General features: G+C 52.9%; 9 protein-coding genes across 9 annotated transcripts; 6 read left to right on the forward strand and 3 right to left on the reverse strand.

Annotated features, from left to right (window-relative positions):
- Positions 1-40: 40 nt before the first annotated feature.
- Positions 41-1,554, forward strand: N7468_010277 (fungal specific transcription factor domain-containing protein; the record flags this gene model as incomplete). Its single annotated transcript, XM_058479572.1, has 3 exons — positions 41-529; positions 588-853; positions 906-1,554. The coding sequence occupies 3 exons, from the start codon at positions 41-43 to the stop codon at positions 1,552-1,554; spliced, it is 1,404 nt and encodes a 467-aa protein (XP_058326140.1).
- Positions 1,555-2,201: 647 nt separating this feature from the next.
- N7468_010278 (uncharacterized protein) lies at positions 2,202-2,619 on the forward strand (the record flags this gene model as incomplete). Its single annotated transcript, XM_058479573.1, has 2 exons — positions 2,202-2,491; positions 2,565-2,619. 2 exons carry the CDS (start codon positions 2,202-2,204, stop codon positions 2,617-2,619), a joined length of 345 nt encoding a protein of 114 aa, XP_058326141.1.
- A 1,152-nt stretch (positions 2,620-3,771) lies between these two features.
- Positions 3,772-4,704, forward strand: N7468_010279 (uncharacterized protein; the record flags this gene model as incomplete). Its single annotated transcript, XM_058479574.1, has 1 exon — positions 3,772-4,704. The coding sequence occupies one exon, from the start codon at positions 3,772-3,774 to the stop codon at positions 4,702-4,704; it is 933 nt and encodes a 310-aa protein (XP_058326142.1).
- A 314-nt stretch (positions 4,705-5,018) lies between these two features.
- N7468_010280 (nucleoside deaminase) lies at positions 5,019-5,525 on the forward strand (the record flags this gene model as incomplete). Its single annotated transcript, XM_058479575.1, has 1 exon — positions 5,019-5,525. The coding sequence occupies one exon, from the start codon at positions 5,019-5,021 to the stop codon at positions 5,523-5,525; it is 507 nt and encodes a 168-aa protein (XP_058326143.1).
- A 1,705-nt stretch (positions 5,526-7,230) lies between these two features.
- N7468_010281 (uncharacterized protein) lies at positions 7,231-10,023 on the forward strand (the record flags this gene model as incomplete). Its single annotated transcript, XM_058479576.1, has 6 exons — positions 7,231-7,272; positions 7,330-7,369; positions 7,433-7,458; positions 7,524-7,851; positions 7,912-8,096; positions 8,182-10,023. The coding sequence occupies 6 exons, from the start codon at positions 7,231-7,233 to the stop codon at positions 10,021-10,023; spliced, it is 2,463 nt and encodes an 820-aa protein (XP_058326144.1).
- Positions 10,024-10,725: 702 nt separating this feature from the next.
- N7468_010282 (phosphoribosylaminoimidazole carboxylase ADE2) lies at positions 10,726-12,636 on the reverse strand (the record flags this gene model as incomplete). The annotated part of the gene is made up of 5 exons (XM_058479577.1): positions 10,726-10,922; positions 10,988-11,251; positions 11,301-11,946; positions 12,005-12,102; positions 12,171-12,636. 5 exons carry the CDS (start codon positions 12,634-12,636, stop codon positions 10,726-10,728), a joined length of 1,671 nt encoding a protein of 556 aa, XP_058326145.1.
- A 492-nt stretch (positions 12,637-13,128) lies between these two features.
- On the forward strand, positions 13,129-14,198 carry N7468_010283 (uncharacterized protein; the record flags this gene model as incomplete). Its single annotated transcript, XM_058479578.1, has 2 exons — positions 13,129-13,711; positions 13,831-14,198. The coding sequence occupies 2 exons, from the start codon at positions 13,129-13,131 to the stop codon at positions 14,196-14,198; spliced, it is 951 nt and encodes a 316-aa protein (XP_058326146.1).
- A 2,099-nt stretch (positions 14,199-16,297) lies between these two features.
- On the reverse strand, positions 16,298-17,426 carry N7468_010284 (uncharacterized protein; the record flags this gene model as incomplete). The annotated part of the gene is made up of 4 exons (XM_058479579.1): positions 16,298-16,360; positions 16,414-16,532; positions 16,589-17,260; positions 17,321-17,426. 4 exons carry the CDS (start codon positions 17,424-17,426, stop codon positions 16,298-16,300), a joined length of 960 nt encoding a protein of 319 aa, XP_058326147.1.
- Positions 17,427-18,004: 578 nt separating this feature from the next.
- Positions 18,005-20,218, reverse strand: N7468_010285 (uncharacterized protein; the record flags this gene model as incomplete). The annotated part of the gene is made up of 4 exons (XM_058479580.1): positions 18,005-19,431; positions 19,472-19,564; positions 19,623-19,981; positions 20,181-20,218. The coding sequence occupies 4 exons, from the start codon at positions 20,216-20,218 to the stop codon at positions 18,005-18,007; spliced, it is 1,917 nt and encodes a 638-aa protein (XP_058326148.1).
- Between the last annotated feature and the right edge of the window lie 342 nt (positions 20,219-20,560).

The raw sequence follows: 20,560 nt of genomic DNA on the forward strand, positions 1-20,560 counted from the left end.
GCAACACTACGCGTACCTCGTATCATATCGCCCGGCAATAATGGATAGCCTTGCCAACGGAGGGGGCCCGTGGGTCAACAAGTTATTGCTGAACGCGATTTACTTTTCGGGCGCTATCTACAGCGACCGGCCCTGCCTCCGAACTGACGGGGACCCGAGCAGCGTTGGTGCTCGATATTATACGCGCTTTCGGCACTTACTAGTGGACGAGATCGATAAACCAAGCATACCCACCGCGGTTGCCTTATTACTCGCCAGTGCAACCCTGGTATCTCAGGGCAGATCCAGTGCAGGCTGGAATCTCTCTGGGACGGCATATCGCATGATAATCGATATGGGCTGCCATCTGGCCCTCAGCCCAGACTACCAGAGCAAATCTGCACAAGACTACGGCCAGACCCTCCGTCGGGACTTGGAACAAGAGATGCGTAAACGGCTATACTGGAGCGCGTTCATTACAGATGCTACGCAATCGCTCTACCTTGGTCGGCCAACTATGTTGGCCTCAGTAGAGGCGAGGGTGCCCCTGGTTTTCCTTGATACGTTCGAAGAAATGGAGGAATGGGCACCTTATGTTGACCCCCCAGTCTCCGGCTGTGCCCCCACCTCCTTATGTGTCTCAACCCGCTCACGCCGAGTCAACCTTTACGTACCTTGTTCGACTATTCCAGATATCCGTCCGTATTACAGAGCTCTACGGCATCCAGGCGATGAGATTTACGTCAGAGGAGCTTCAAGATAGGAGAGATGCTGCCTCCAAAGAGCTAGATCATTGGAGCATGACGCTTCCAGAACATCTAAGATTTGACCCGGAGGGACCTATAGTACCTCCACCTCACCAGATCACGCCACAGTAGGTTCACGATGCGACTCCGTTATGGCAATACCGCTGACCGTTCTTGAAGTACGACCTGCCACGCTCTCAGAATTCTTCTCCACCGTGCTTTCTTAGAAGAAGGCCATCTCCGCCGTCATTGCGACGAAGCCGGCAGAAGACACAGCGAGGAAGCTTGCATCGCGAGTGCACTCGCCATTGGAAAGCTGGTCCGAGTCTACCGGAAAGCGTTTACACTACGTCGAGCTCCCTTCCTTCTCTCTTACGCCATATATTCTGCGGTGATCGTCATCCTGCGACAGGAAAGGCACGATCGCGGACAGTTCACGGAGCTTATTTCATTCTTTTGGACTTGTTTGAGTGAACTTCAGCATGGCTGCAATTCCGGCCTGGCAAAGCCATTGAGCGTCCTAAGGGACATGGTCCATGAGTTCCAACTGAGTGTTCAAAGGGGCGTCCAGGGCATCGATCACCTGACTCGACTAGACGAGACGTTCTTCCCACCAGACGTGAGTCAACATTTTGGAGACTCTGCGGTGGAACAAAATCCTCCGGTCGATGCGTCATGGCTTCAAGACCAGTTCAGCCCGATGGAATCTTTAGAGCAGACCCTTGACGCTTCCTCGCCTGGTTTTTTGGCGTCTTTGAATCAGCTCAATAACGACATCACTCAAGATACTCTTTATGGTCTTTTTGCTCCGCCACACGCCTTTCCCTAGGGGTAAAGTTGGCATGGACCATTGTTTATATCATCCAAGCCAATGGGAATTCGAAGTGCCATAAGAAAATACTAGTGTACTCAGGCGTTCAATGATTCAATTCCTCAAATATCAATTCAGATCCGAAGACAGCGACTGGGAGATTGATTGGAACTGTGTCTCGAATCCAGTGGTCGTGGTTCGTTGACCATGAAAATGCAAAATATCTGGATTGTGTCAACTGATTCATAAATGGCGTAATCAAGCCAGATCATTCGATCAACTCTCGTAACTGGTAAATTGCGGAAAGTTGGGATGTTGTCTGTTGAGGCTCCAGTAGCGCTTTTATGGGCCACCGAGCAAGGCGCATCACTTCCAAATAAGCACTGGCAATTCGCCTAACCCATTCGAAGAGGGTGAATCCTTACTATTGGTGGTACTTTCCCAATATGGGGTAATGGCAGTCACTACCGCCTGAGGCATGGGGATGCGCGACCTCGGTCACGGGGCTCCCTGACATGTGAACGCTCTGGGCACGTCCTTGGCATTTCATGCCTTAGGCTATTAATCCGTGCTTACGCTGTGTAATATCATTGACTTTCAAGGGCGGTCAGCATCTCGTGCATGGCCTCATCTCCAGAGTTCCAAGTATATTAGTGCATCCCAAAATGGCGGGTCTATCTGTTCAAAAGTTCACCCTCGTGTTCTTCGCACCCTCTTCAGCCGTGGCAGGCTGCAAAAAGGCCATTTTCGCAGCCGGCGCTGGGAGATACCCTGGGCCAGGGAACTACACCGAATGCTGCTGGACTGCGCGAGGCATGGGACAGTTCCGACCGGGCGATGCAGCCAATCCCAACATCGGTAAAGTCGGTCAGCTGGAGGAGGTAGAAGAGGTTCGGGTCGAGACCCTCTGCGTCGGAGAGGATATCGCTAGGAAGGCAGTGGAGGCTTTGAAAAGGTAGGCCCTACCCCTTATATTCGACTGCTTTTCGCAGTGGATTTCTGTGCTTATACTAATGTGGTCCCACTAGCGCCCATCCTTATGAAGAGCCGTCGTATAGCGTCTACCGGATGGAGGACTTTTGATCGGAAGAGAGTTCGGACCCGTGCGAATTGCGACATTTCATGGATCTCTGATCAGGCTGTTTTTGAGCCCCACTTGATAGGGTTTTCCTCGCCCAAACACCCTTACGACCTGCCTCTGGCAACCCATGCTGCTTCGATATCAAGGCACGGCGTGCTCTCCTCCGACATCTGATACATGCAAGCTGCCGAGTAAAATTAGCCTGGAAGTCTAATTTAATATGAGAATTCCCCTGACAGGGAAGATCTTTTCCCGAAAAAGGAGTAGAGGCTTGTGCGGAATAAATGAAACGCCAAAGTCAATCCCGCCGCCACAATATGGCCATGAACCTTCCTACTCCGTCTAGGATGCCAACTTCGAGGACTTGGACCGCCTTACCCCAGACTCCTTGCTCTGCTGATGAGTGGATAGTGGAAAAGCATGGCAAAGTGGAGCGTCCAGGCAAAACCATTAGTCAAGGATACGATTAATCTCATCAATTGCCGAAGGGGCCCCAGAGGTCTTATCTGAGCACACGAGCAATTTTCCTTTCAAACCCCCAAGCCAACCACCACGGTTCTATTTAAAGCACTCCGAGTTTTACGGGGGGCGAAATGGTCCTTGAATTCATTAAGGGCCCTCAGCAAAGTCGCCCCCCTTCCAAATGTGCGTAGTCATTGAACTTGGAAGACCCTTGTCGGCCGTTATCGGGGGAATATGATTTGTGCTCAGCAGCATTGGACCATGAAACGCTCCTATCACGGTCTGGTTCCGCGTTGTGGAGAGTCTTACAACCATCTTAGCGCCCCCACCACCAGCGCGCGGTTGAGCCAATTGAAGAACATTTTTTATCGACGATCGCGTCCTCTGTTGGATTCGCCGCCACCTCCTTCCCGTACCTTTCGTCGCTTATCTGACTCTTTAACTAGTACGAGCCTCTTCCCGTTTTTCACCCGTTCTGTAAACCTTCCCCATCCGGGCCATCCGCATAGGAGGCCCTTGTATACGGTCCTCTTCTGTTCAGATTTTTCTTCCATACTGCTAGTCCTGCCCGAGGGGGGCAGCTCGTCTTTTTCTTCATGAGCAACTTGTAAACTTCCTATTTTTGTTTTTTTTTCTCTCACTGGCTCCGCTCTCATCCCCTTCGACCGATCCGCCACAGATAATATGCACACATGTCCAGCATCACCAATGGCAGTAAGCCCAGCCTCATTGAACGAGCGAATTTCGAGGGCTTCGCACAGCAGACCGCCGTCGCTGCGCTGATCGGCATCGCCTGGTATAATGCTCTGGAGCTGATAGTGCTCTGTTTCGCGACGTTCAAGCGGTATGGCGGGCTCTATTTCTGGTGTCTTCTGATCGCCTCCTTCAGCATTATTCCTTTCTGCCTCGGATATCTCCTCATCATCTACAATGTCTACGACAATGAGTTTCCTGTAGCAATGGAGCTGGTGGCCTGGGTCGGGATGGTAACGGGCCAGTCTCTAGTCCTGTGGTCACGGCTGCATCTTGTTGTCCAGAGCCCTCGAATTCTTCGCATTACACTCATCATGATTATTGTCGATGCTATTGTCCTCCATATCCCGGCTGCTGTGCTCGAGCTCGGGAGCCATTCGAATAAATCAGAGCTCTTCGAGCGCGGGTTTAATATCTTTGAGCGTGTTCAATTGATTGGTTTCTCGGTACAAGAGGTCATTCTGTCTTGTTTATACTCTTATGAAGCGGTGCGGTTGCTCCAGCTCCGACCACGGGGCCATTACCGGGGAACCCTGGTTCAGCTGCTCGTGATCAATTTGTTCATGATTGCGATGGATGCCGCTGTGATCGCCATGCAGTTCACAGGACTCGATGATGTCCAATTTACTCTGAAAGCGATGGTCTACAGCATCAAACTCAAACTGGAATACGCCGTCCTGAACAAATTGGTCGTCTTTGCCGAGATGAGTGGTAGCACCTCCATGCCTACCGATCTATCGGATTTTGTCGACCTTTCTTACCATACGCATCCGCCAGCGGATAGCGACAGCCAAGCGCAGATCTTGGACGCAGCGGATCGAAGTCACTGCACGCGAGTATCACAAAAGCAATATCCGCCTGCTGAGCCGTGACACTCTATCCAAATACCGGGTTCTCTACCTCGGTGCCTTAATGATATATGACTGTAAATATAATATGATGCCAATAAATCAGATTTCTCAACGGTTCAATGATCTAACCACATGTCGCTTGCGTTGCTCAGTAGTCGGCTGTACGGGCCAAAAAGGGAAGCTTTCCCCTCTCGTCGGAGGCCGCCGGGCATGCAGCGATAGCTGTGCGATCTGACATATCTCTGATCCCACACCTGTGGACCCGCGCTGGGGATTATATATACCAGGATACACCCATACACCGCTTTCCTCAAAACTTACACCAAAGCACCAACATGGCCGACTTACCATCACTGACTCGCAAGCAACTCCATAGCGCCGCCCAAAGATGCCTCGCATTGCAGCGCGACGGACAAGACCTGCACAGCAAGCGACCATTCGCAGCCCTCCTTCTCGCACCAGACAACGAGACGCAGCTGATGTCCTCTCTGTCACTGTCCCACGTCCGCCATGCAGAATGTGAGCTCGCGCGCAACGCCGCAGACAACTACTCCTGGGACTATCTCGCTCGATGCACCATGGTCTCGACATGGGAGCCCTGCGCCATGTGCGCCGGCACCATCTACTGGGCGCATATTGGACGGCTGGTGTATCTGGCTTCGGAGAAGACTTTGCAGCAAGTCATCGGAGCGGGTAATCAAGAGAACCTTACGCTCGATCTACCGTGTCGTGATGTCTTCAGAGCAGGTCAAACGGGAGTGCAAGTCATCGGGCCGTTGGCGGAGGAGGGATGGGAGGAGAAGGTGGTACGGGATAGCGAGCGCTATTGGAATAGCCGATGAATCTGGGCTTCGGTCACTGGATGAAGTGGGTAGTCCAAGATCGACGTGGAGAACTGGGTCGGTCATTGATATGGAATCACTCCGCGCGATGATTTTGAGGTCCTTTCGTAGACGACATGCAACACGTCCACAGTATACAGTGGGATCGTCAGGGCAATGCTCCTCTACATAATACTGTGTTGTGCAAGTATTTGATTCCTTCAGTGCTTATTTCATCAGTAGTATTGTTGAAGAGTAAGTGTCTGGCAAGTCGGGGATAGATTCGTAGAGATCTGTTGATCATGGCCTGTTCAGAAGCAAATGACATGTAGGCCACAAGGCGGAAAATTCCAATAGCTTGGTTCTCCAGCATCAGTTTTGGTGGTGGGGGGAAATGAATAAATGCCAATTTCCATCTCCTTCAGAACTCCACAGTGGAGCAAGGCAAAGCTTTGATGCCCGTCGTCAAGGTCGCGGAAAAGGTATCCCAGACAATTTGTCAGGGCTCCCAGCGCTTTACCCCTTTGGCTTGTGATACGCGCTGCCAGGAACGGGCAGGCTTGACATGCAAAACCCCAATTGCCATGCGACAGATGACAAGGACCATGCCCCAGATCCCTTGTGTGGCTTAGCCCTAGGTCCACTAGTAGGTGGCTGTGTCACTATGCAAAGCTTGAGCTCCTGCTGTCTATAGTAACAGCAGCAGCGGCTCTTCAATAACCGCCCTGGCAGGGCGAATCAATCGTCGACACATTGGCAAGGGCAGTTACTCGAGCCAAACGCCACCGTCTATGCAGTCCAAGCCCAGTGCCTTTCGCCGTTTGCATCCTTTCCGGTGATTATGTCATTGGGCTCGGTTGACGTCAAGTTGATGTGGAGGTGGCGTTTCCAAGGTACAAGTTTTGAGCTGAGCTCCGCGACCCACTGAAGTCCCGCTGAGAACCACTGAGGGTCTCGGAAGGGATGAGCGAGAGTGCCAAGAGGGCTGGCCAACGCGATCGGTCCTTGAAAAGCTGCAGATCCTCGCCCTCAACCTAGTTTCCAGGCGCACAAAGCTATAGCCAAGCTAGTGCGTTTGGTCCTCGATTCGGCTAGGGCTGGGGCGGGTTTTCATGTGAGCTTCGTGGATCGAACTAGACCAGCACCATCTGGTGCTTTCCTCAATCTCTGTAACCTTGTAACCTTAGGGGGCAAATTCCGAGAGCTGCTCTCCTGATGCTCCTGACCTGCCAGCGCGCTTTGTACAATCCCGAGTGCTGGCTCTTGTCTTCAGGCACATGACTATCCACCGTGTGTACTCATAAGAACATATGCAGAATGGCCACTAATACAGAGATATGGACGCAAGATTAGAAGGCGAAGACGTAAACCATTGGAAGGAACGGCCATCCGCGACTCACACCACCATGACGTCACGTTGTGGTTGCGTAGGAAAGTTAAGTGTACGACGTGCGCTACTACGTTATTACCCCGGTGGTGCAGATCTTTTCACGGCTTGTTTAAGAGACTCAGTCCATCCCTTGTTCCCTTCCCATTTCCTCCCTTGAACAATACCCTCCCATTCCTGTGATACCCCCTTGTTTCAACGATTCGACTCCGCTGTAATCGCTAATTCCCCTTGTACGTGTTTGTCGCCCATGCAAACCCCCATGTCCGTCGCTGACCTCCCTAGAATACGTTTCCCTTCCTTTGCTCTTTGGAATCCTTACGATAATCACGGTTCATCATGTCTGTGAACGTCCCCGTCGACCCTAAGCAGAGGGACAAGGTATGTGCAAGCTTTCCAAGGCTCGTGTGTCAAGGAGGCTGACTCAATCGCGTCAAGGACATCAACGCAAAGCTCCAGCTTTTCGGGATCTACCATGGTGAGTGATGTCGCAATCCCACGACCCAAATGTCGCGCGCTTGTCTAACCGTGTCCTCTCCAGCCTTCAAGAACAGCAAGCTGCCCTCGGTTAGTTGCAGATGCCCCACATCAGGCCGTGTCGCGCTCCATACTAAACCCACCCTTTCCTACAGAACAAGCAGATTGATGTCGCCTTGAACTCCGCCTTGAACTCCAAAGCCCTCACTTCTCCCCCCAAGGACCTGTCAGAGGACGGCCAGGTTCTTGTTCAGGACCTGCGCGATGTAATTGAGCAGTCCAAGAAGCTGCTACTTAGCAAGAATGAGGGCGAGCTCCTCCAGGAGTTCATCTGGCAAGCCCAACAGATCACCGCGGGTGATGTCAAGAACCCCAATGTGCCAATTTCCAAGGAAGATAGCAAGCAGGATGGCCAGAAGGCTCTCGAGGGCCTCAAGACCCTCGGAACGCTTCTGCTCACCAACGGAGAATTCCGAAAGATCCGTAAGCTTTTGAGACCTGCGCACATTCCAGTCCTGTCCAATTGACACTAATACCATCCAGTGAGCGATGCTATTGTTCTCTTGCGCGACCTTGCCGCCGATGCTTCCACCAAGGCCGCCGACGCGATCCGCCCATCCGAGGAGCAGCTTTCCCAGGTTGACAATCCCGCCGAGGAGAACGTCTGGCACGAGAAGCCCAACCTCTCCAAGGAGGAAATCAAGAACCGCCTGAAGAAGAACAAGAATGTATGTGTCACTCTCATCGCGAGTCCATACCGAACAATACTGACATGATCTGAATAGGACAAATCCGGTCTTGCTTCCGACTCAGTTGCAGAAACCGCCGAGACTGAAAGAAACGATGCCTCTTCCGTCACCCCCCTCCGAGGCCAGCCGTCGCAAGAAGTATGCCAAGCAGACCAAGGAGTTCCTTGAGGAGAAGTTCCCCCAGGAGCGCCGTGACCAGGCCATCTGGCGTCTGAAAAAGATGGTCATTGAAGTCCAGGGCCACGCCGATTACCAGCAGGCCATCGAGACGCTGCTCGAGCTGGCTGAGAAGTATGCCGGTCATGCAAAGACTGTTGGCCAGGATACCGGCGCTGCTGCTAAGGATTGGCGTTCTGCGGGCCCCGTCCAGGTTGCCGAGACCAGCCTGCGCACCCTCATTGAGCGTTTCGCCAACAACACCTCCCTGGCGGACTTCTTCGAATCTCTGAACAATGTCTACCGCGACGCCGAACAAGACCCTGAGCTGCGTGGCTGGTTCAGCAAGGTGGACACTTACATTCGCAAGTGCCTGCGTGAGCAGGGCTTCATCATGGAGGACGAGGCTAACAAGCAGTGGAGTGAGCTCTACGACAAGGGTCGCTACCTCCTCCGTGAACGTTACCGCACCCACACCGACAAGATCATTGACGAGATGAAGTTCATTGCCGACCAGTTCGACAAGGACCCGCTCAACCAGGCCCTCGCCCAGTCCTTCCAGAAGCTCTTCCACGACCTTGGTCATGATCGTAACACTGGTGGCAAGCAGGCCTTCAAGCCCCACCTTCTGCGCGACCTGCGCGATGTTATCATTCCGGGCATCTTCGAGAACGTCCGCTATGTCCCTATTCCTCGTATTGAGGTCCAAGACCCCGCCGTGGACGTTGTGGTCGAGAACCTCGTCATCGAGAGCAACAATCTGTTCCCCAATGTTGTCGAGTTCGGTAGCGACAACTACTTCCGCTGGGGCCGCAAGAAGGTTGCCAACAAGCGAAACAACAAGATCATGATTGCTGCCTCCGGGATCCAGGCTGACCTGCGTGACGTCAGCTACTACATCGACAAGAAGCAGGGCTTCCCGTCTCTCACTGACACCGGTGTTATGGACATTCTGCTTGGCGGCGAGGGTTTCAGTTTCAAGATTGCCGCCTCCACTCCTGACGAGAAGGACAAGGCCCACTTCTTCAAGGTTGACAAGGTCTCGGTCAATGTCAAGAACCTCAAAATCAAGTTGAAGAAGTCCAAGCACAAGGCCCTCTTCACCACCTTCAAGCCCATCCTCTTCAAGGTCATCCGCCCTGCCGTTGAAAAGGTCATCGAGGCCCAGATCCGCGAGGGCTTCGAGAGGGGCGATCGCTTCTTCCACGAGATCCACACTGAGGCCCAGAAGGCCCAGGAGGCCGCCCGTGAGAACCCCGAAGACGCTCCCACGATCTTTGCCCGCTACGCTGATGCCATCCGTGCCCGCACCCAGCGCAAGGCCGAGGCCGCCCAGGCCGTCGTCCAGCGCGACACTACGGTCAAGACCGCGCTGACTTTGAAGGACTCCATGTACCCCAACATCAAACTCCCTGGCGGCATCTCTACCAAGGCGACCGAGTACGTCGAGCAGGCCGACAAGGGTGAGAAGTGGGAGTCCCCCATCTTCAGCATCGGGCACGCCGGTGAGTCCAAGGACATCCCCGCCACTGGCTCCGTCGCCCGCAAGCCTCACGAGACTGCCGAGGACGTCGCTGGCGGAGCTGCCGGTAACGCTGCCGCCGCCGGCAGCAGCACCACCGAGACCAACGGCGCTCGCGGCTTCTCTGACGAGGTTGACCAGGCTCTGGGCAATGAGAAGGTCGCCGAAGTTGTCAACGGCACCAACGGCACCAACGGCACCAATGGTACCCCTGCCATCGCTCACTAGAGCAGAGCAGTCCACGAGTTGTTGTGCCGGAATGCTAAAACAATGAAAAACGACCTATCTTCTGCGACCCGGGTAGTTGCTATTATCTCTGCTTATGCCTTCCTGATTCTTGCTCGGATCTTTTCATGCATATCCGGTCCTTTCTCTTTACTTTTTTTATTCCCTTACTCTGTTTCCTGTGAATTTACGTCATGATTTCCCCTCTTGCAATCTTGTTTTCTGTATGACTACATGGTCTTTCCCGTCGGTAGCCTAATACATACGCGCAACCGCTCCTTCGCGCTCAATTTTCTTTTAATCCTCTTGTTTCACTAGGGCCTAGTGTAGATCGATCATCGGAAATAAATCTGATCTGATAAAAACAACTTTCCCCGCAGCATGGTAAGGTGGACCGCCCTTGGATCCGCTCCCCACCTTACCCGTCTTAACATCCACTCGCATGAATTTGTTTAATTGGTCCAGGGTAAAACAGGACAGAGTCTCTAATGCGTATGTTGCTTAATATAGATTCATCACGAAGACATGTGCCAACAATTATAGAATTATCTGCTTACTAGCAGCCAGAAAAGTCATTCATCGTTTAAAGATTATAGAACGCCAGACGCTGTAACCAAGATGTGAAAGCGTCTAAAAAACCAGAGCCGTTCCGGCACGTTTGTCTATACCCATCCCTATATGAACAAAGGAATAGCTTGAGGCTCTTTACATCTGCTCGAAGTACTTCTCCCATCCAAGCTCCCGCAGCTTTGTGCCCTTCTGCTCCATGTTCTCGGCACGAGCGGCCTCGGCATACTCCTCCACCTTACGCTGGATGGCAGGGTCAAAAGAGCCCAAAATCCGGGCTGCTAGGAGCGCCGCGTTGATGCTGTTGTTGATTCCGACAGTTGCGACGGGGACCCCTGTTTTTATATCAGTTACCTTGCTTCCCAATACAGAACCGAGGAGATTTATGGTTTATGCTTACCGCGGGGCATCTGCACAATGCTGTACAAACTGTCCACTCCATCTAGGGAGCTGCCCTTCACGGGAACTCCGATGACAGGCAGGGCTGTGTGAGCAGCGGCCATACCGGGAAGGTGGGCAGCACCACCAGCAGCCGCGATGATCACCTTGATACCCCGGGCGGCGGCCTGGGCGGAGTATTGAGCCATATAGTCCGGGGTGCGGTGGGCAGAAGTAATCTCGACTTCGGGCACGATGCCGAAGGTCTTTTCCAGGAGCTTCAGACCTGGTACGAGGGTCTTCAGGTCGCTGTCCGAGCCCATGACGACGGCTACCTGGGCGGGGGGGCTTGGGAGCGCCGGAGGCAGCAGCCTTGGTCTTGATATCGGGGCGCTCGGCGCGCATCTTGTCAACGACGTCGATCAGAGGCTGGATCAGAGTCTCAGCCTCGAACATGGTCGCAGCAGTAACGGTGACATGGCCCATCTTGCGGCCTGGCTTGGCAGCGCCCTTGCTGTAGAGGTGGATGCTGGCATTCGGAATCGAGAGCGCCGCTTCAGCCGCCTTGAGGTGGGAGTCTGGGGTAGCGCCACCAATGATGTTGAGCATGATGGATGGGGTGCGAATCTCAAGGCTCTTGGCCGGGATGGGGAGGTCTGTGACCGCACGAATGTGGGCGTCGAATTGCGACAGGGCGCAGCCTTCGATGGTGTAGTGGCCGGAGTTGTGGATTCGGCTGGCGATCTCGCAAAGCATCAGGCTGTTGTCCTCCAGCAGAAACATCTCGACACCGAAGGCACCCTTGCCTTCAAAGGCGGAAACGGCCTTGCGCGCGAGGGCTTGGGCTTCCTCGTTGATTTTGTTCGAGACGTTGCGGGCCGGGGCGTAGACGAGCTTGCATATTGAGTCTTCTTGGACGGTCTCGACGGTGGGGTATGAGAGGACTTCGTCCTTGGTCTTGACGACCATGACAGCCAGTTCCTGCAGGAATATATTAGACCATTCGAACTTTTCATGGGGAGATCTGGGTATGACGAACCATCTTGAAGTAGGCCCACTTCTCGGCATACAGTGGTCGGTCCTTGAGAGCCTCGAGAGCCTCGGGGATATCTGCTTTTGAGTTTACACGGAAGTTACCTGTGATTCTAGGTTCAGCACTAGGTTCGTCTTAGGGCAGCAAGAGGGGGGGGTTTCTGGATCCTTACCCCGGCCGTCATAAGCCATTGTCTTTGACTTCAACATCAATGGGTAGCCCAACTCCTCTCCAATATTTGCCAATTCATCCGCGGTGCCCTTGACCAGTTCCCGGTGGTCTGCCATGGGAATACCATATTTGCGCAAGTGCTCCTTCTGGTTAAACTTGTTCTGAATGGTCCGAATAGCCTGCCAGCTTGGTTCCACCCGAACCTCTGAAGCCACTTCCTCGAGAGCATAGGTGTCGACATGTTCAATTTCGGCGGTGATAACATCGCAAGACTTGGCCAGTTTTCGCACGGCCTCAGGATCCTTGAAGGAACCAGTGACATGGCCGTCGTGGAAGCTAATCTGCTTAGCTGGGGCGTTTTCGACGTCGAGGACGTTGGCTTGGATGTTTAGTCGATTGGCAGACTCAACCAGCATGCGGCCCAGCTGGCCGCCACCGAGAATTCCAACCTTAGGAGAGTTCCACATTCTGTCTTGCGCGAGTTCAATTGCCAGAAGAATTCACAATCGAGTCATAGTTTCCCGCGGGCTGCCCCTCCACAAAAATTCGCGGGCAAGTCACCTGACGCTATCGATAAGCGCTCGATGCGCCAATCGGAAGCACGGGCCACCGCCTCGTGCTCGCACTGGATCGTCACGTTCTTCAGGTCGACAGCGCAGTGATGTCTTTGGGTAAGTACTGGGATCAAGCTCTCGCTGGGATAGCTGAAACTGACTTACGGGGTGAAGATGAAGAAGCTCTTGAGGCAGTCGCCAATGGTGGCTCAATAGACCAGTACGTGACGGATTAATGAGAGCGACACCACGTCCAGCACGCGATACTGACGCTCTCCTGCGCAGGGAAAAATGGGCCAACATGGTTCCGTCGGTACTGGAAAGGTTGGAACATGTACGTTCATTGTATGCGATCAAGTTTCTTCGCTCTAATCAATCGCCCAGATCGTGTACAACCTATTCCCCATGCCCAAATACCCAGCGGCTCCTGCCCAGCAGTTCTCCCAGGACTTGTCAGAACTTGGCGATGCCAATACCTCCGGTCTCGAGAGCAGCAATAAAGAGAATGCAGCCCCCAGCGACTCCCAGACCGGACCGGAATCGTCTGCCTCGACCGAGCGCGTCCCGGATTCTCAGCTTCCGTCCGACGCTCTTCCGCCTCCTCTCGCACTCCTCTTAAGCTCCATTCGCTCGGCCATCCAGATGTTCTTCGTGGAGAAGCCGCCTCACACTATCCAGAGATTTGCGGAGCTTATCTTGCACCCAAAAGCCCACTATCGGACCCTTCCTGCGTATCTTCGCGCCGTGGATCGCGTCGTTGCCGTGACCAGTGCCGCCGATGTTTTCCCTTTCTATACCCCAAATAGTACCAATGTCGAGTCGAATGGCCTCGTTCACCCTGCTAATAGTGCCGGCACTTACCTCACTCCCGACTATGCACATGGTGGACTCGGAAGCGATGAATCGCTTGGCGGAGCTCTTCTTACTCCGATTCCATGGCTTACCAACGCGACCTTCGACTCCGAGGGAGGCAACGCAGTTGAACCGAGTAAGTGTTTCAGTTATGGAAGCCCGGGTTGATGCTCACCGATGTTTTAGCAGTAGAAGTTGTATCCCATCTAGAAACGGCAGAGCCGTCCGGAGCCGCAACGGCGACAACGGTGGTAGAGGGCGATGATGTGCTGCACACGGTTACTTCCCCATCTGCAGAGACATCTGATGATGTTCCTCATGCGCGTGGCCCGGCAATAGTTGGTGTGGAAGATTTGGGACTGCAAGACGGACGGGGTATTGAAATGGACCTGGTCGAACAGAGCGGAATGCTGGATGGTGCATCGAATGCCCGGCCTTCCGAGGGAGTGACCACCGACGCGGCTTCAAAGGATGAGCCAACGAATACGCCCGACAAGGACGGCGACATCGTTCTCGACGATGGCAAATCCGGCGAAGATGCAAAGGCCGAGGTCCCTCAGGCCAGTGAGGCTGCAGAGGCAAATGTGGAAGCCCCGCCTGTAGAGGCTGAGCAGAAAGCGTGATTATTCTAGCACATGTGCTTTGCATTTGAATTTGTCTTGCCTTTTGCCGCTCTGGCTATCATGACTGATGACTTAATTACTTCTCTTTTGAGCTGATACTTCTCACTTGAATCGATTTTGCAATGGGATGTGTTCTGAGACTGTTTGCGATGGGTTCCTCGGGGCGAAACTAGAGGGGGCTGAAAGTAACATTCTGAGCCCTTTACATTTCATATCATTAGATGTAATCTGAAATAGACTGCTGAGCTGATAGAACTCAAAGGCATATGGCCGCTACTAGGAATACCTGACAGTGGGGAAAGGCAAGACTATGAACCAATTATTATACAACAAGCTGAGAAAGCTCTAATACTAGCATATCAGACGCTCAATTTCCAAATGAAATCAACCATTCCTTGACGCCAATTCCCACCCAATCATTTCACCCTGAGTCTCTTGTGCTGGTCCCATGTGAAGAAAGGGCCTAGGCCGTCTAGCTCCTTCTGACCTGTTCTTGGAGGCCTGTCGGAGCGATGCCATTCGATGCGGATGTTTCCTCTACCATCCGGTACGACATAATACTTTTTGGGCGCCGAGCTGCTCGAGGCTGGGAATCATAAGGTGTGAGATACGAGGACGAGGGATAGATCTACTCAAAAAAACGACTGAGAACGTAACATCTCCGTACCTCGTGAAGCACCCGAATTTGACCCCTTAGCCGATCCTTTCGAGGCACTTTGGTGCGGGTTGCACGTGTTACATGGCAGGATATCACCGTAGAAGAAATGCCACCATCTGTGCGAGGGGCCTCGGGAATAAAGAGGTCTGGTGGCCATCTCAGGCCCTGGAATGGCAGTCCGGAATGGACGGGAGCCTGAATTTCCACAGGCCTGGGGCCCCGAACATCTTAAATGCTATAACCGGCGTAACAGAGGTGCTATGAACATAGCAAGGGTGCAGAAATCATCCCATCACGCAGAACAGGTGGAAAGGACTTATTGGGTAGTGTCTGGGGTAGAGGGTTGCCTCGGGCATTCATTTGCTCGTCACGAACCACTCCGGGAGGAGGTTGACAGAAACCACAGTAATTGCATTGGCGGGATGCGTCCATCCATTTTCAGACATCCGTAGGTGATTTGATTGGGCGGCACAAGTGCCACGAGGCAATTTTGATTCGTCGATGGAAGATGCTGCTACAACAAGATGACAAAGAAGTACCAGGTCGGAAGGAGGCCGGAAGAGAGACCCGTTGAAATTATATGCCCCCTGGAAGTTGACCTTGGACGTTTTGAAGTTCCAGGAATCAGCGACTAGTCGAGAGAATACCAGCCAGGGTTGGTTGGCTGTAGCCTTACACTCGAGAATAGGTGACGTCCCCAGAAGCAATCAGAAGCAAAAGCTTCGAAGTTGAAGAAGTGACACAAGCCTGTCGACGAGACTGACCTGGAGTCCAACATCGAGATTAACTTTTGGATGACCTCGTTCATCTGTAGCGAAAGAACATGATATGGGGCCAGTTTGCAGATGGTGTGCTGGCAGCATGCAAGTGAGACCAAGTTTCCCCCACACAGGCGCCCAATAAACATCCAACTAATCCCCACACCAGATCTTGCTTTCCAACTTTCTGCGAGGAAGGAATGAGGCAACAATATCACTGCCTGAGATCTGCATTGCGAGAACTCTGGAGAACGGAAAGATACTAGTATAATCGAAATTCTAGCATCTGGCCGAGACTAGCCTACACTTTCTACTCGTATGGCCTATATTCCTTCCTTTACGGACAGATTCAAGCAAGTTTTATCTGAGGCTTCTGTGGGGACTAGCCGATGTTTGTCAAGTAGCCAAGAAGGCTATTGTAATCGCTTTAAACGCAAATTAGAATGGAGAATAACCTTCAAGGCTGCAACTCCTCCCGAAGGAGGCGAAATCGCGGGAGACCTCTCAACCCCATGTTCACAGGATTCCAAGACTCTACTGCTCTGACACTCCGATTCGTAGCGTGACAGCCGACGCCCTTCGAATCCTGTCATGGTTTGATACTCCATCCCGCGCATATCATGCGGGAACCTATTCTTCCTCTCTATGAGGCTGACTCGTAAGAGGGGTTGTCCTCAGACTTGCTATAAGTCCAAGGACGCAAATTCGTTGCACGCATCCAGGACCCTCATTCTTGTGAGGGGGTCCTAAGAATCATTAGAGATAAGATCATAGGAGCTTTTCATAAGAGCAACCATACCTTCGCACTATGTCCACCATCAGGAACCCAAAAAAGCTCCGATTTAACCCATAGCTTATGCAAGTCCCAAGCCGTCTGCGCAGGAGCAACCATATCGTAGCGGCCGTGAACGATAGTTCCTAATTCCTCATGAGAAAATCCGCAAACACCCCCTGACCACTCATGGCCGACTCACCAGGAATATGCTGTATCTTCGCCATATTCTCCGACTTCAAGATCTGCCCCTCCTCCAACCAAAAATGATGCACTGCATAATGCGCCTCCATAAGCGCATGAGCCAACGACCACTCTTCATCCTCCAGCGCCGCAAACCCCTCCTCATCCGGAATCAAAGACCCAACGCTCAAATCCCATCGATTCCATTCGCGCGCCGCCGCAATACGCAGCGCTTGGTCTTCCCCCGTCAGCAGCTTGTAGTAAGCTGCGACGGGGGCATGGCGCTGACTCCCCGGCAAGAAATTCACAAAGGTCTCCCACGCCTCGGGGAAGACATTCGCTGCGCCAACCCCGCCGTTCAACCACGAAACTTCCGCAGCGCGAGTCGTGAACACGCCGCGGAGGACCATGGCACCGACTTTGTCCGGGTACGCCTGGGCGTAGAGCAGCGCGAGCGTGGAGCCCCAGGATCCGCCGAACAGGAGGTGCCATTTGGCGATCTCCAGGTGCTGGCGGATGGCCTCGATGTCGGAGACCAGGTCTGGGGTGGTGTTCTCGCGGAGTTCGATGGCTGGTGTGGATTTGCCGCAGCCGCGCTGGTCCATGAGGACCACACGGTAGATGGCGGGGTTGAAGTAGCTGGTGTTTCCCTTGGAGGTTTTTCCGCCTGGCCCGCCATGGAGGAAGATGACTGTTTGGCATTAGAGCTTGGGGGTGAATGGCGGGGTCAATATATGCAATTGAGTAGTACCTGGTTTACCGTCTGGCTTGCCATATTGTTCGTAGTGCAGGTGATGCAATGTGCCGACGGCTAGGGTGCCGGTGTCGAAGGGGTCTAAGTGCGTGTATCCGTTCATTTTGGATGGTTTACAGAGGTGGATTGAGCCATCCCTGCGACAGATAAAAGTGCTTGCGATTTGCACGCGTACAATATGAGTAATGCGTCCCCCCCCCCGGCCGATAGCGGCTAAAAGGCGAATCGAGCTAGGCCGCCTCTAACTTCCAATCAGGGTAGCCAGCTGCAATTGAGGATGATCATATGGGCTACATATCCAGGGAGTCCAAATGCTAGTGATAGTGTGATTCTATGAATAGGCTAAACCAACCAGATGGGCCCGTCACAATCACCCGAGACACCTATAAGGATTAGTGTAAGAGGCTCGTGTCTAACGACATCGGCGGCAGAATGGAACAAGTAGGAAGATGGAATTGAAATGAGGTCAGGTAGAAAATCCTAACAAAGAACTAGAGCAACGACATTGGTATCTTGAAGCCCAGCAAAACTCCTTTGCGAATGACGGTATAACACAGCAATATGCTACTCCGGGAATGAATCATCCGAAGGGTTCTTTCAAAAAGAAAAAGAAAAAAAAAAAAGAGCTAGAAGCAGGGTCCCTTTTCCACCGATTCAAAACTACAAATGCACTCCCAGCAATCAAGGTCGAGCTCGGACCCGCCGAGGCATAGGAGTGCAGCCTGCACTGGCCTCGAGCGCACTCTTGCGCTTGTTCCCTTCTGACTTGGCAGTTGAAGTGCTCCCGCTTCGGGTAGGAATTGAACTAACAAAGGACTGGTCCTTGGAGATAGGGAGCATAGATGAGGATGCTCCCGGAGATTTGGGAACCAGCTTGCGACGTGCCTTGGTAGGGGTCGAAGGCCCCGAGCTGGCATCAACTGGGCCTGGTTGGGCAGCTGGCTTGCTAAGGCGGCCACTTCCAGTCTTGACGGGTGTTCCTGAGATCTTGGACGACTCTCCCAGGCGTCGCACACGTCTCGACCGTGATGTTGCGCTGGGTAAAGCAGGAGCAGGAGCAGGAGCAGCGGTTGGGAGATCCTCTGGCACAGCACTGACCATCTCTTCATGCACTTTGCTGCGGCTGCTACGATCACTGCGTGATACCCGCTTAGCTTTAGATCGCAATTTCGAGGATTCGGTATCATCCTTGACTTCTCCAGCCTCCTCCACAGAATCTTCCGAGACCTGTGCATCGTCTGCGAACTCTACTAGTCGTGCATCGTTCCAAGTAACATTTTTCTTTAGAGATGCTTTTCGTGACCGAGCACCCTTGGCGTTCCGCTCATTGTTGCTACCTTCAGTCGCATCTTGATAGTCTCCACTAGCCATCATCTCCAAGACGTACTTCGGAGAAATAGCATCGCCGCGGTTTTGTCTGGTATGCTGCTTGGTGGCCAGGGCCAACTGCTGAGCCTCGGTTCGCTGAACGAAGATAAACTCATTGCCCTTCGCCCTGCGTAGTGCAATAGTATTACGAACTGCAGGAACCTTGACCGCAGGTGCCTTGACCCTAGTGCTTCGCCGGGTAGTTGGGTTTGGGCTACCCAGGTTGACTTCATCTTCAATGTGCTCAGTGGTCGTTTCTCGCTCATGGGATTCGTCACCCGGGATGATATCGATATCGCATTTCGATGGAGAAACTGGCACTTTGATTGGCGAGGGAGCATTCGTGTCCAAAGCCTCCAAGGCCCAGCGCGACCGTGGCGTCATACCTTCCGTGTTGACGACCTCTTCTGGGCTAGAAGACTTCTCACTTTCGACTTCTTGGCTCATCATAGCTTTGGCGGCACGCTTAGCTTGAGCCCGTGAAACAAAGCTGTTGAGGAGTTCCCTATCGTCCCCGTCGAGAGAGCTGCGCAGAGCAGACCTCACGAGGGTTCCTTCTTGCTCTTGTGTAAGTTTCTCCACGTTTGCCGTTGGAGGAACAGGGGTGGGATCGATGTTCTCAACACTCGATACGGAATCATCGCCATTCCTCGGTTCATCGGAAATTCCAGGGGGACAGATTTCTTTGCTCTGGCCATCTGGGGCCTGGAAGGTTTGTTCTTTCTTTTCATTCGCGCCACCTAGAAACACGGGTGCTTTGTTGGGGGGCTAAGATGGTACTCAAAGCTCGGGGCGAGTCGGTCATAGCCCAATCGCCTTCGGAGTCTTGTGATTTGTCTTCGAAGATATTGATGGGCGCATCTGGTAATTTGCCTGCGACCCAAGTCAGGAAACCCAGCACCAGACAAGTGTGCGATCTTAAAAGACTTACGTCGTTTGCGAGAATCTGGTAGCCATTGTGTCTCGAGGAATGAAGCCCCTCGCTGTTTCCGTTCATAGTCGCCGTTTTCCTTGAGCTCGTCATCAACCCTGAGGCGCTTGACCCCACGGATTTGGGTGTCTTTGGAGGAGTTGATGGCAATCTCAAACGGGTTATTGCCGGTAGCTGATGCTGACTGCAAGGTTTGCATGTTCGAAAAGGATGAGTGGAATCGCTTCCACAACTTCTTCGACTTCGCTCCACCGCGCAAAGGAGTCGAGGGTTTGCGTTCCCACAGTCGGGGGATGGCACGGATAGCTTTAATAGGGGAGAAGCTGTATGACGTCGCTGGTTGTTGTTCTGCGGTCGCCCTGATATGCGCAAATAAGCGCGTCAAGTCAGTATGTTGTTGCTACTATATATATATGTGTTGCCCTATGCATTGGCGGTCTATACGTTGTGCGCAGACTCGCGAGCCCCTGAATTCGATAGCGCAAGCAGTCGACAGAGGTTGATTGGGACAAAGAATGATTGACTGGGCTAGCAAAACATGAGAAAGGGACGACCCACCATTGTTGCGCCTGTGGCAGAGCGGGATCAGTACCCATTGTTGTGGACGCGTGTGGAATGTGTCAAATGGTGCCGGAATTCAAAAGTGCGACAAGAGTAAAATAGATGATCACCGCTACTGATAAAATAGGTAAGGAAATTAGGAGATGCCGCTGAAGGAAACTCAAAGGGCTAGGATGAGAGCAATAAACATGTTCGAGTGCGCCGAGGAGGTTTGGAGGGGAAGATGGTTTTGATTTGGGCGCCGTCACCGCAAAAGTGGAAGGAGCCGTGTTGTCCGGCCAACGTCGTTCGTGGCACCTGCCACTAACCCCGTTTGGCTCTTTCGTCATCCCAATTTGGTTAACTGTCTTAACCGAGCATGGTCGACTGGAGACTTG

Source organism: Penicillium chermesinum (genome assembly GCF_028974085.1).
Source record: "Penicillium chermesinum strain IBT 19713 chromosome Unknown utg000008l:1.0-1752722.0:1.0-1753981.0, whole genome shotgun sequence".
In the NCBI taxonomy this organism is placed as follows: Eukaryota; Fungi; Ascomycota; class Eurotiomycetes; order Eurotiales; family Aspergillaceae; genus Penicillium; species Penicillium chermesinum.